The 14,212-nt window shown below is 41.1% G+C and overlaps 1 protein-coding gene across 3 annotated transcripts in view; it reads right to left on the bottom strand.

Annotated features, from left to right (window-relative positions):
• Positions 1-59: 59 nt before the first annotated feature.
• The window catches only part of Dll (homeotic protein distal-less), a 97,608-nt gene continuing 83,455 nt past the window's right edge, over positions 60-14,212 (bottom strand). For all 3 annotated transcript variants that reach the window (XM_083095766.1, XM_083095768.1, XM_083095767.1), the window contains exons 5-7: positions 6,279-6,450; positions 4,609-4,921; positions 60-3,586 (exon numbers count right to left, since the gene is read on the bottom strand). In XM_083095766.1, the coding sequence (XP_082951892.1) occupies positions 3,568-3,586; positions 4,609-4,921; positions 6,279-6,450 (504 nt within the window). In that variant the 3' untranslated portion in view covers positions 60-3,567. The remainder of the gene's footprint in view (positions 3,587-4,608; positions 4,922-6,278; positions 6,451-14,212) is intronic.

Below are 14,212 nucleotides of genomic sequence, written 5' to 3'. Positions count from 1 at the left end.
GGCGCAGCGACATCGATCCCCGGAACGTAGCCTACCTTCCAGCCCGCCTTTTTTCTCTCTCTCTCTCTTTCTCTCTCTTTCTCTCTTTCTCTCGACCCGCGGAACCTTTACGCGGGCTACGTAATCGCGTGGCATTCAACAGCACAAGCGCGGTCGACACGAGCGGAAGGGCATAAAACTAGTTTTGTACTGTTCTCTTTGTGCACCGTGGGGTAAGCCCGGCAGCCTAGTCCGCCTCGAGTTTCCGCGACGCGCGGCGTCGATTCTCAAGGGAAATTTATTTATTAGGGTGCGTTACATATACGTGAGATCTCGCGTATACACCGTCGATTCTATTGACACGCGGCTTCGGAAACGCATGGTTCTGGTTTAACGAAAGAATACACTCGATACAGTTATTTCATCCACAATTCGCTGTAGACACGTGATTATACCTCTATATGAATCTGCAACACGAATTTGTATACTGCCGTCTTGTATCTGGATTCCTCTCGTCCAGTCTCGAGAATTCGATGCAACTTTGGATCATGTAAATACTACTAATTACCGGTTGCACTTACGTAATGTACTTACGCGGGACATTATCGCGTTCGATCAAATTCCGGTCGGAGATAACGTATGCATAAAAGATGTTACGTTGTGATAAAGCGTCTATAGGAATTAAAGTTTTTAGGCTGAAATTTTTGTTAATCCATTAGGAGAGGTTTAGAAGATATGTCAACTTTCCAGGTCTTGCGTGGGTGTTAATTTTTTTGTGCGAAACCAAGACTCGGCGCGTTTCAGCGCGCATCGCGACATGTGCCGAACGGTACCGTCAATCAGAGCGAAGGAAAAGACAGAATCAGGAAGGAAAGGGACCGTGTGGGACCACGCGTTCTCATGAGACGACCATTGTTGCACCGACGAGACAGTGGATCTAGGTCAGCGGTGGGGCCCGCCGACCCTCCCAGTTTCCCGCGGTTGCAAGCCACAGCCGTCGTTTTTGCGGTTTGGCGTCGCCTCTTGGAAAGCTAGATATTGCACGACGCAAGATGGCAAGGGTGACCCAATATGGCTGACGGAGGACGACGAAGAAGAAACAGCGCAAAACAGACCGCCGCATTGTTCGCCCGCAGCTCGACAGGTCGCGCATTTGGATGCCTAGATTTCAATTCGAGCATAGATCGCAGTCCGATAATGGAAGAAAAAAGAGAAGCAGCAAACTATTCTTTTTCATTCTTGTGAGATTTCTTAATTTGTAAAATTTACATTAAACAAAATCATACTCCTCGTGTAAATAAGATTATAAATAAATAAATATTTTTGAAATTAGCTATTTTTAAAATAAGAATTCTCGGTTCGTTATGTAAAATATTGCAACTGAAAAATCTAGCAAATCGCGTATTAAATTGAGTTACAAAAGAGATCACAATCTAGGCAACTAATCGAAAATTCAAGCAACGTCTTCTTTATATTTTCCAAGTTCTTAATGAATTCGGCGACTCGCTAGCCGAGATAACGATTTTTCTTCCAACTCAACCCCCAACGTCCGTTCATCTCTCGCGCGCTTCTTTCCTCGGAGGAGGAGGCCGCGGCCGGTTGCCTCATCCGGGAAGAAGGGACCGGTGATTATAGCGAGCCACCGTGATTGCCGAGATCGTTTGACTCACGAAAATGTCATTAGGATTTCATTACTTCCAACTGCCTTGAGGAACGACTGCTCAACGAGTTTATGCAACATTGTCTCTCTTTTTCCTCCGCTTCTCTCCCTCCCCCTACCTCATCCCACGTTTATCTTCTCAAAGAAGTTCTGCCAATCTTGCCGTTCCTCTCCATCTCTACCGCGCGAAATACGGCACGAAGTAGGTCGGTTGCGCTCTCGGTTGTTGGGCAACTGTCACAAAGAATCGATCCGCCTAACGTCATCGGCAATTGACATTTACGATGAGACAGAAATTGGTCTTTAGAGATGCACGATCGTGCTAGATTCAGAAAAGTGACGAAAATCGCGTGTTGATCGAGTCGTATAAAAAGATTGTTCGATCTGATCCTGCTATTTGACAGGATTTGTTCTGGAAATAAATGTAATTACCAGAAGCCAGCACCGGTGTAGAATTTCAAATTTGATTCGTGTATTCATATTTTCATCGTGGATGTCATATTTATTGCCATTATAATATTGTATTTCGATAATCATCGAGATTCGTCAAAATTAAGAATAAAAAGTTGAACGAGTTTAAATACTTTATCATATCTGACAACTAAGTTTGAGAAAGTAATTTTTAATAATACTAATAAAAAATCTGCAACTCAATATTTAAAATGTTGAAATATTAAATCGAAATGTTAAATTAGAAATTATTTAATTTTGACAATTGAAAGATAAAGGAGATATCTTTCTACAGGTTACAGATTTGAGACTTTTGATATATATAAATACAATTATTTAACATCTAATTGTGTTCCACGTAATTCGATTAGTTTTGGTAATTGCAGCGGTAACGTCGACTCAATATGTTTTCATAGAAAATAATTGTATCGCGTAACTCTTGTGGTTTAATTAACAATTAATTGTAGCGATTAAAACCGGTACGCAATTTCACGCAATTGACAAACATTATGGACAACATTTTCACAATGGAAACAATTACTTGGAGGCAATCTTTGCTTATAATTAACCGTAGCAATCAAATTAGATCCGATGCAAGTAATTGCGATGGTCGACACGAACAGACATATAGAAGCCATTTTACTTTCCCAGGAAAAAGATTTCTCGCGATTTTTATATTTTTTTGCGACAACGATTACTTGTCAAACACGAAAAGCGTTACAATCGTGATAATCACTCAATTATACGCGAAGCGTTACAAGTACCCTCCAACTCGTAAATCGAACATCGAGACCATCAACGAAAACGACGTCATTCGTCGGAGTCAATTTTCGGCAATTTTATGTCATAAACCATTGCTATCGACATTATATATTATCACCCATTTTATATATTTACTTCACCATACGACGTCGCTCCTTTCTTCTTCCAACCAACGTTGATTTCATGCCGGGAAAACAACGTCTCGTTTTTCTTTCCAACGGAACAGCGCGCACCGAAACAATGTCACTTATCAGTCAAAAGCCATGCACACGATGCACACGAACCGTTCATGATTTGCTCCGTTGACATCTCTAGTCCACGTTGGCTGGAAATTCGGTCCTCTTCGTTAGCTTAGAAGTGTCTCGTCGGAAACATTCTTTGACAGCGCGTCATTGTCGATCTAAGACCGGCATTTGTGGTTGCACATATTACTCATCTCATTAATATTATTATTATTAATATTTCGCTAAAGGGCGCGTGCGTACGTGCGTGTCACACACACCATGCCGCACTGTTCGTACTGTTCTCACTTTGACGGACGGCCCGCACGGATACCGGCATGCGGATTTTGTTAGACAATTAGAAACAATATTAACATTCAATTTTCCTCACGAGAGGCGCTACACATATTCACACTTTGGGGCGAGACCGCTGGAGCACGTCCACGGTGCCACGAAGAGGTGCTTCACCTGAACTCAGTTCGAGGGTTGTCTTCGTTAAACCGCTGGCCATACCCTGTAAAACGCACAGATGATCGTTTCGTTAGGGAGGATTGAAGCATCGCCAGAGATATTTCACGAAATTTTCAAAGATTCAATTATTGTATCTATCTAACTTCTTTATCAAATTGATATTTATCGCCCATAAATAAAAATTTAATTAAATGTTTCAATAATTAATTTTAAGTCAGGTGAATTAAAGAGAAATATATCATGTCTTTTGATATAAATCTGCAGATATGCATTTATCTCGTTCTTTCTTTCTCTGTTTTAAAAAATATATTTGTTATGCCTGTGCTACCACATACACACTTCACGTCGATTCTCGCTGTTATTATATTATTAAAGAGATATGCGGTAACTTTGAAGCTTCCGGAATCACAGTGCGATGAATATTACGGCAAGGCAAGTGAGGTAAATTTGTCGTGTCATGTTGGTTCTTGGTGAATAGAAGAAACATCTAGCGTGTCCCAAGGGGACATGTGACTGGCAGTACCAGTTTGCATTGAGGTGCACTGATTGACGCGTCGCATTTTAATTTCAAATTGAAAATGTCTATTATCGAAATACTATTCAACACTGCTCGCATAAAAATCATCGATACCGAGTTATAGCGACTATACGGATAAAGCTTTTATTAAACATAGACATTTAGGAAATGCTGTTTACTCATTACACGTCATAAATTCAACAGATTGCTTCTATAGAGCACAACAATATTCATTTATCTCATATAACCATCTTTATCTTCTAAAATAGATTTATTATTATACAGACAAAGTGTCTTATTGAGTATCTTAATTAATTTATGCGTATTTTGGATATTAAAATATCCAAAGCCAATATTTCTTCATAATTATTTAATTTCAATATTTCTCTTTAATTTCTCAAATCGCATTCAATTTATCTTCAAAGAAAACTACTACTTTTAGAGATGTAATAATTTCTCGCAACAATCTCGTCAGCTTTCAAGGGAAGCGATGCATCAAACCTCCATCGATATCGATCTGTTCGCGATTTGAAAAAGCAGCGACTTACGTGAGTAGCCCGGGATTGGGGTCCGCCTGATACCAGGAGTACTGCGGCATGTAGCCTGCGTGATGCGGCGGCGGTGGCGGTGGCGGTGGATGATGCCCGGGCGTGTGCGGATGATGATGGGTGTGGGGCGGCGCGTGCGGATGCGGATGGTGCTTCATCTCGCCCGGCCAGGACGGCGCCGGCGGGCTCTCGTTGTGCTGAGGCGACATCTCGCTTCCGGGGCTCGAGCTGCCGGGGGTGTGACCGCCGCCCCCGCCACCCATGCCACCCAAGTAACCCGTCGTCGGGCTGCCCGACACGGAACTTCCGCCTCCTGCAACACAAACCGGGGGAACCCCGTTTTCAGGCCCGCTCGCAGATTCTCTCGCGAGTCTCTCGCCTCTGTCGCATTCAAGTCGCGCCCTTGCACGTGCAGCTGCGCGCGCCTTCAATGGGACCAGCGTTGTAAATTGTATTAATAGCGCGAGGGATGCATTGTGCGCTAATGCATCTGGTAGCTGTCACGAGACGGGAAAGAGTTTCCACGATGGTTGCGCGAGTGCCTCGATTCCGCGGGCTAGCTAAGTTAGGGTCTGTTCCAAGAGAGAATGCAAGGTGTACGTGTATAGTTCATCCCTGACTGTGTATACGTCACGCTTCCGTGACATTCCGCCGTTTAGAAACGCTCTGATTTTTATCCTTTTCCCGAAACTTTGTTACCTTGATGCTATTCTTAAGCACGAAACGGTTGGAGCTTTGTACTCATTAGTGTAAGTAATGAAGTACATTATAAAGTACACGCATTCACCTGTACTCTTAAATTGTTGCGACGTTTATTTCAAGAAAAATATTAGCGTAAGACTAATTTAATGCATTAACTTTATATAAAAATCGCTTGTAAACAATCTATCGATCCAAAATGCAACGAAATCAATCATCAGATGCAATAAAAATAATTAAAAAATACAAACATATGATACGTAGAATTTTTTTTATATAAATAAAATAATAAAAAAATAAAATAATCTCTCAATGTGTGCGTGTGTATGTGCAAAAAGATAGAATTTATACCGTTGACCTAAATCGCAGAATGAAGTATAATGACACGCATTGGGAAGTGCATAACAAATTTCGCTATGTCGAATGTACTTCTGGCAGGAGAAATTTCTCAAGATGGGGTTAATTACGGTGACTGCCTCTTTCGTAGAGCGCATTTCTGAATAAATCACTCATGAGGTAAATTCTAGATTACCCGTTAGCCGCAGAAAGAGACAACCGGGCGGTAGCGAAATATCGCGCGATAGTAAACGCAGCTCGCGAAAATTGCATCGGATTATTAGTATTGTAATTACGAAGAAGAGAGGCGCATTCGCGCGCAGATTGCGACGATGATGCGATAATAAGTGATGGAGTAGCCCTCCTCCCCCCTCCCCTCGTCAACCGTGCAATCATCGCACACGTTTATACCGGTGACATTCAATTAACATCCGTGAACGTTTGCTCGATTAAAGATGCATAAGCGATCGCGATCGCGGAAATAGATCGATCGATCGGGAAAGCGATTCGATCGATCAGCTGCACGCTCTTCCGAAACGTCAATTAAGTGCACGATAAGAGATTTTTTAATCGTATTTTTCTAGATTTTAATCTACATCGTTGCGTTCTATTTATGTAATTATAAAGTGACTCACCACCTTGCATGAGACTTCCGGGTTGACCAGGTTGAGGAGATGGTCCTCCGGGTAGAGCGGTTCCACCGGCTAGAAGGCTGCCATGCTGGCCACCACCGCCACCCCCGCCCTGCTGCGCTGCCTTCATCATCTTCTTGTACTTACTCCTTCTGTTTTGGAACCAGATTTTCACCTGCAAGCGGAAACCAAGATCTTTGAAATAGGATGTTTAAGAAAAAAAAATGAAGATAAAATTCAGAAATTTTACTATATCTTACACGCTTATCTAAAACTTAAGATTGCTTTAAAATACTAACAGAAATAAATATACGTAAGTAGCCTTGTCAATATTATGATGGAGTCGTTTCTGATTTTATCATAATGAAAATAATTTTGTCCTCCAATCTTCCAAGATATTGAAAAGAATAAATGGCGAGAATGAGAAAGATAAAAGAGGACTCTCTGGGGGCAAAAAATATTGTGATTAAACAGAATATACTATAAATAAATTATTACATTATGTTGAATACTTATTAACATGTATTAGCATTCAATATTTCAAGATTATTTTTTAAAGATTGTTATCGTCTATATGCATACATTTGCATAATAAAACGACAATTAATTTATAAAAAACTAGACTCTTGCATATTAAAAATTTATATGTTAAACATTTATAACTATAGAATTAAGTAAATAGAAAACATGTGTCAGAATAAAAAACACGTCTTTAATTAACATAATTTTAACGAAATGTCTCGTTTCTTACATGATAAATTTTGTATAATATTTATAAATCATTGAACATATAGTCATCGAAATTCATCAGATAATAATTTATACCATTAATAATTATTATAGTTAATATTACGTTAATTATCGATGTATTATTTTCTCGGGTTTTCTTAAACCATCGAGAATCGATTCACGAAATCATTATCAAAATAAAATTACGAAAATTACATTTTCCATCGAGATACATCGTCCGATTATCGATTCGACCATGGAAATACACCTTGCAACTGTACGATGATGTGCAGGTATGCCTGAATCTAATCCGATGCTTCGCATCATTGCTCTGCGCGTACCACCACGAGTTAGATTTAAGAAAAAAAACGAACGCTCGTCGTTTCGTAATCGTCGTTTCTTTTGCCTCCTCCGTGCGATGCATAGAACCGCACAGCGGCAGGCAGCTTTGTCGTCCTGATATACCAGTGCACACGCGCGGCCACTAGGATTGCACATGCCGTATTTTTTTTTGTCTCAGCATCCGCACACATGTGCCGTATGCACGTGACGTGCTAGCTTAATCTTACGTAACCCTTGTCTCGCCGTCGCGGAACTCCAACATGAGTGTGTGTACGTGTTGCAGGAATATGCCAAGTATATATTCGCGTTTTGCATGACATATGTTTCGATATGTAACCGCGTTCAAGTCGTCGAAACGAAACAAAATTTATTGTTTAAAGACTCCGTTCTACTTGGCCTCGTCCCAATGACACGACATCCTCTGTCTATTCCGTAAAAATAGCTGCATATTTCATTTCATTCCACCTAAAATTACCAATATTACACATATTTTATACATATATATCTATTGAATCCATAGATTGTCCAATTTCCACAAGAGAAAAAGTTGAATAAAGTTTCTCGTATCAATGCATGTCAATAAGAGATCAATTATTATTTTTAGAAGCTTTCAATATGCTCGTTTTTCTGCCCCTGACATACTCATGACTCTGTCATTCTCCCACACATGATGTAATAGAGGTATTCGGCCGGATGACTCGGGCGAAAACAGAGAGATATATGCCTTTTTATTAATAGTGCGCTAGACTTAATGACTTTTTAACGAGCCTATCCAGCTACGAGCCATCCGGGCTTACTCGATCCAACCTGATATTCCACCGCAACGTCGATCAAACGCGGCGGTCGTGAAACGCAAAATGAATACAGCGAATACGCGCGCAGCTATTCACCAAACACACGAGAGAGATTTTTTCACAATTAAAGATTACTTTCCTTTCACGGCAATCTTAACCCCGGCGAACAATGCCTTGGCATATGTACGCGGTAAGAATGTAAATTATGAGATAAATCATGTGCCGACGTACATATGTGAATTAATTATTAATTAGACAAAGCAATTCTTCGTAAAAATTCGTATGCGAAAAGAGTAAAAATTGAACGACCCTTTTCTACTATTGCTTTATTAGTACATTTATTTAATCCATTTATTCAACGCATAGACTGGTAATAACATTTTTTTTTATAAGAGGTGAATTAATTATTAATTAGACGACAAAGCAATTGTTCACAAAAATTCTTGTGCGAAAGAAGTAAAAATTGAACGACCCTTTTCTATTATTGCTTTATTAGTACAACATTTATTTAATCAATTTATTCAACGCATAGACTGGTAATAACATTTTTTTTTATAAGAGGTGAGAGAACGATATGTAAACAGGTTTTTTTTATTGCAATTAGATGAGTCTCTTAATTTTTAATGAACTCGTATGATGTTGCATTACTCTCGATGCATCTCCTATCTTCCCTACCTCTTTAGCATCTTGCTTTTGACTGGACGCGAATTGACTTAGTTAATTAAAGTACTGTCCAGCTTTTGATTGACGTTCAAGGTGTAAAAAGTTGACGACATGAATATACGTATGTGCATATATTGCTTTAAAGCCTTGCGCAATGGAGGAATCACGAGTTGGCGAGGTGAGTGGTAGGCCTCTTTATTAAACAATGCATTACGATTGTTCGATAAAGGTACCAAATAAAATGACTAACGGCAAAGAAATTGATTTATGCAATTATAGATCGAGCAAAAAAAGACTGACCGAGAAACCTGCCTCTCTCTCTCTCTCTCTTTTTCTCTCTCATATAGATTAACTATTCGAATGGAGAGAGACTTGCAAATAAGATATAAGAGATATTTGCAACGTGTAATCAAACGTAACGCACCTGCCGACCAGTTGCGTCATATTGATGCAGATTTCACTTTCCACTCATTTTCCTAATACGCACAACAACGATGTACAATGATGCACCCAGGGCGGATCGAAAAGCCGAGACTAATCGGTAGGTACGGCACGGCGCTCTTGCATTATACATAAGAGCTAAGAAACTAGAAGAATAAACCGTGGCTCCAGTTTTGCGAAACACGCGTCGTCACACTCCGCCGTGGCCTCTTCATTAAAATCATGGCACGAGCTACCAGAAGAAACGCCTCGACCGATACAGATACACGCGCGTACCTACGAGATATACAGGGTGTCTCGGAAGCCTCGTCTTCGATTTTAACGACAGATTAATCTCGCATCAACATTTCTCTTCGGAGTAAAGCAACCGAACGGATTTTAATAGGTACGTGATACGAGAACCGATTGCGCAAAAACAGTTAATGAAACCCATCGTATCTGCGTCGCGACTCGAAGCGTCCGGTGTAGGGGTTCCGAGGCACCCTGTACATGCGTGCTACATATCATCGCGAAAAATATGCCGCGGCAGCATCGACGTGAACTTCCTCCGGCGAGCGTGCGCCCAGCGTGTCGGCGCAGATAAATCTCTTTCTAATTGCTCGTTGAAAAACTCGGCCGCGGTTGCGCCGAGTCGAGATGGCGCCCGACAAAGGCCAGCAGCGCTAAAACCCGGTCCCGACGTGCTTTATTTCGCTTGGCCGGCCGGTCGAGCCGGCCAGTCGGGAAGAAGCGGATCGCGCTCTCGTCGCGGTTTGTTTATTGATATTTACAGCTGACGTTGACAGGGCACGACGCGCATCGACGCTAAGGGATGCGCCTTCGTTCGCGAGGATAATATAGGGGCTCGTGTCTTTTTTCGAGTCGTCGGCGGCTTCTCTCTCTCTCTCGCGGGAACGACATGTGGGATGCAGTTGCGCGTGTCGATGTAAAGCTCTAATTAATATCTTTTTTCCACGTGTCGTCGAATATGTTGGGTCGCTCTCCTCTTTCTTCTCTCGCGATCATTGTACTTGAAGAAAAAGATCACGTATAATAATTGTATTTCATGCGCGGTGCAGCTAAAGATAGGGTACATTTATCCGCTTTTTTCGTCTTAATTATTTTCTATCTTTTTCTTTTTTAATATTGAAAATAATTCTAATTTTCTCTAAACAATTTAATATTACTTATCATAATTTAATATTGCATCAATTTTTCTAACGTATATTCATTGCTGTATCAATATGTTTATTATGTTATATGAATAAGATAAGTCTGTGCAATTTTATTTTATTCCAGTCGAAGCGATATTGAAACACTTATGTGAAAACATAATTGTGCAAAATGTATTTGGAATGATAATGATTATTTTCACAAAGTGATACGATGACAAGTTCGATCTTGAATGATTTACTATTTCTTGCATTCCATTATTAGCATTCTTTCTCTTAAATCTTTCGCATAATTTGCGTGCCGCACAAATGAGAAAAATGTGAAATTAATTATTCATATATATTGACAGTTTTTTATACTAAATATAACACTCTAACAAAAGCTGCAAATCCCTAATGTTAATTAATTAATTTAATTTTGTTCCACATATATTTAATATCGGCAAAGTATTTCATAAGAATTATTAACATGCTATTTAAAGTATCCTCAAACGGATGTGCGTAGCAATATTATTTCTATCTCCGCATAATTTTTAGACTCTATTTAATTTCTATGCAATTATATCATTTAGTTTATATGAATATTAATTTAGCAATTAAATCATTTAGTTTATATGAATATTAATTTACAAATTATATCATTTAGTTTACACGAATTTTATTTTTACATGAAAGATTCGAGAAAGTTTTCACGCAACCTATATAGAAAGAAGCCGCACACCGGTGCTAAAGATAATTATAGAAATAAATCAAATCACACTCCGAGAGAGTGAGTTATAGAGCCGTCTGTTGGCAGCGGAGGCGAGGTGGTAATCAAAATCGCTTTTGCTCCAGCAACGTTTCAACAACGGGAGCGGAATCTACCAAAGGACTGCGTCGCGTCGCGCGGGTGAAAAGGAAGCGTAACCGAGGGAACGAACAGTCGAGGGATACGAATGCATCCTGACGCCGACGGGCACCGGCCACGGTGGCAAGCTGTCGTTATATCTCTCGACCAGACTTAGACTAACGCGCGCGTTACGTGGCTTCTCTGGCCGTCGGGCGAGCAAAAATTGCAACGCGCGAAACAGCCAGCCGGTGGTCGCTCTTCGCCTCGCCTGGCCTGGCCTCGTGCGGGCAAAAAAAAGAAAGAAAAAAAAAAGAAACGAGGACGCTGTTGCTGCCGCGACCAGCAACGGGCTTCCGACGTCGCCGCGAGCGAGGAACTCGGTAACAGTCCGCGCTGTCGATATCGCCGATGCATACTCAATGAGCGATGGATCGTCGCCCGAGGGGCGGGAGAGGATGCCGATGGGCAGGGACGGGAGGAAGGTGGCGGGGAGGCTCGCAATCGAGGGGGACAGGTAAGATTTTAGACGAAAAAATGCACCGCGGATCGAAGGCGATGCTGTTTAATATGTATGAGTGGCATTCTAGGAGTAATATTATCTCTGTATAAATGGAAACGTTCTCCCACCGCAATTCGATCCGCGTCGGGACTGCATCCTTGGATCGCGATGCAGCTCGATGATTTGGAGTCGCTATATCTAATATGAAGGAGGAGGAGGGGGAGGGAAGAGGGGACTGCGGAAGGATGAGTCGTTAGAAGTTGCGACCTTCTTTTTGGATGGCTGGAACTGCGGATGTGACGTCAGACTTTGGGTCGTTACTAAGAAATGTTTCGAAGATTCATCGATAAAGGCGATAATAATCGCGTTCCACGAGTATTAATAAAATATTAATAACTTGAAAATGTATAAAGTAAATATGAAGAGTATCTTTTCTGAGAATGCGACTTTAGTTGCATATTTGTTGTTTCTTGTTTTGTGTGGATTAGGTAAGGTCCTGTGTGGATCGATTTCGAATCGATAGTGTTTGCTTTGCCAATATTGGCCGAGATGACGTACGTGTGGTGTGGCCAGCGGACTAAATTCACTTGTCATAAATATAACGCGATTAGCGAAAAATGTAATTCTCGACTCGATAATGCAATGTCGATAATTTATTTTTGCACAATATTTATTTCGAGTATCATATCTTGTGTCAACTACCACTGCTCGATATCAATAAATTGTATGGAAATGCAATTTCATTTCGTTTATAAAATCAACTAAATTAAATAGTCATTTGTCAAACATTTTGTCATAATTCTATTATGACACACGTTAAAATTTAATTTGGCAAATTATGTCAACAAGTGTCACTCAGCTGCAATTATATTACGTGTGATATATGTTCTTCATCGTTGACCTTATCGTAACTCATCCTTCGTCTGATCGAAGCGGAGACTGGACAATTAAATGCAATTACGACGACGGCGATGATGACGGCGCGATTAATGATACAAAACGAAGTCAGTGAAATAGTTCACATAGCCGTAACATTTGTAGCATTCCGTCGTAATTTACGAGATAATAATCAATCATTAACCGTATCTATAAAAAGTTGCTCCACCGATATTAATGTCTAATTTATTCCACGAAATAATAAGAAATATTTTTTAGTCTCTCATTCCGGAAATTTTTGTTAAATCAAAACAATATTAATTAGAGAAAATATTAAAAATTGCGTATCGAATGTTCCATCAAAAGTTAGGTGATACGCAAATTATATCGACTTCTGACGTAAATCTACGCGAAATTGAAAGTTATATCGCAAATCGAGTTATTCTCGCGGTGGGGTCGATTCCCCTTCATACATGTGGGACCCCCATCGGCGCGCTCTGAATGATCCAATCTGTCCGCACAATAAATAATCACGCGTATATCGATGCGGTCTACCTGTGGACGAAAGCCGTAACAAACTAATCTGTCATTAGTTCCTGATGCCGGAGCATTTCGCCCGAGGATTTTCAACGAGCGCGATAAAGAGGAGAATACACGATGATATCATCTCGTCTGTATCCCCTCGTGCTTTGTACAGTCTAAGTAAATAGATCAATGAACATGCATCTGATAGCGCCGAATTGGTTAGCGCACTTGTTCGCACGAAAAGGAGGAAGAAAGAGATAGGAAGGAGATAATGCTCTCTCTCGAGTGATATATCAAGATACGTTCCGATTTACCTTGACGATTTACGTTCGATCGACCTGGCTACTCGTTGAAAATCGAAACTGAAAAATATCAAATTTATTTTACCACCCGTTTACAAAGCGCAATTTTTTCTCCAACCGTTAACTCGCATTCCATTATATCCAAAATCACACACATAGACGCAGCTGGACAGCATATGTTGCATATTTCGAGAAGAACAGTCGTACACGCGGCGGATATCATAAGCACCTACATTTCTAACTATCGGCTGGACGAAGAGGGGAAGGGAGGGGAGAGAGGGGAAGAGGTCAGGGAGAATAATAACAGCCGTGTAAATGCGTCACTAGGGCCCCATACGTTCGCATAATGCTATAATGCCTTTTTTTTTTTCATTTCGCTCGCCCGCTCACTCCCACAATGCAACGTCGGCAATGCCTCCCCCGCCCCCTCGTCCCCCTCGTCCTCCGTCGTCGGGGCCCCTCGCTGCCTCGGCGGTTCCCACTTCCTGCCTGGCATCGGTGATGCGCAGTGCCACCTTAACAACGAAATTCCCCAACGTTGCAGCGGTCCTCTTCGCTTTTGTTTCATTCACGGTTGTTCCTTTTATATGTATGACCGCGGAACGTACGCGTCGGAATCCGGCGATGATACAAAAGGAATTGCAGATGTTATCACGAGCGGCCTGATTCGCATAGTTAGGTTTCATGGAATTCGCGTTCAGATTTCAGCTAAGCTCCTCGACTCTCCTTGCGCAGCGGGTTACGTCCCAAGTAATCCCAAGGACGATCTTGATCCACTATCGTTCC

The sequence above is a fragment of the Camponotus vicinus genome, unplaced genomic scaffold (genome assembly GCF_025532165.1).
Source record: "Camponotus vicinus isolate PSW18456_S1 unplaced genomic scaffold, iyCamVici1.0 SCAF_4, whole genome shotgun sequence".
Lineage (NCBI taxonomy): Eukaryota > Metazoa > Arthropoda > Insecta > Hymenoptera > Formicidae > Camponotus > Camponotus vicinus.
This window is presented reverse-complemented; position numbering and strand designations above follow the sequence as displayed.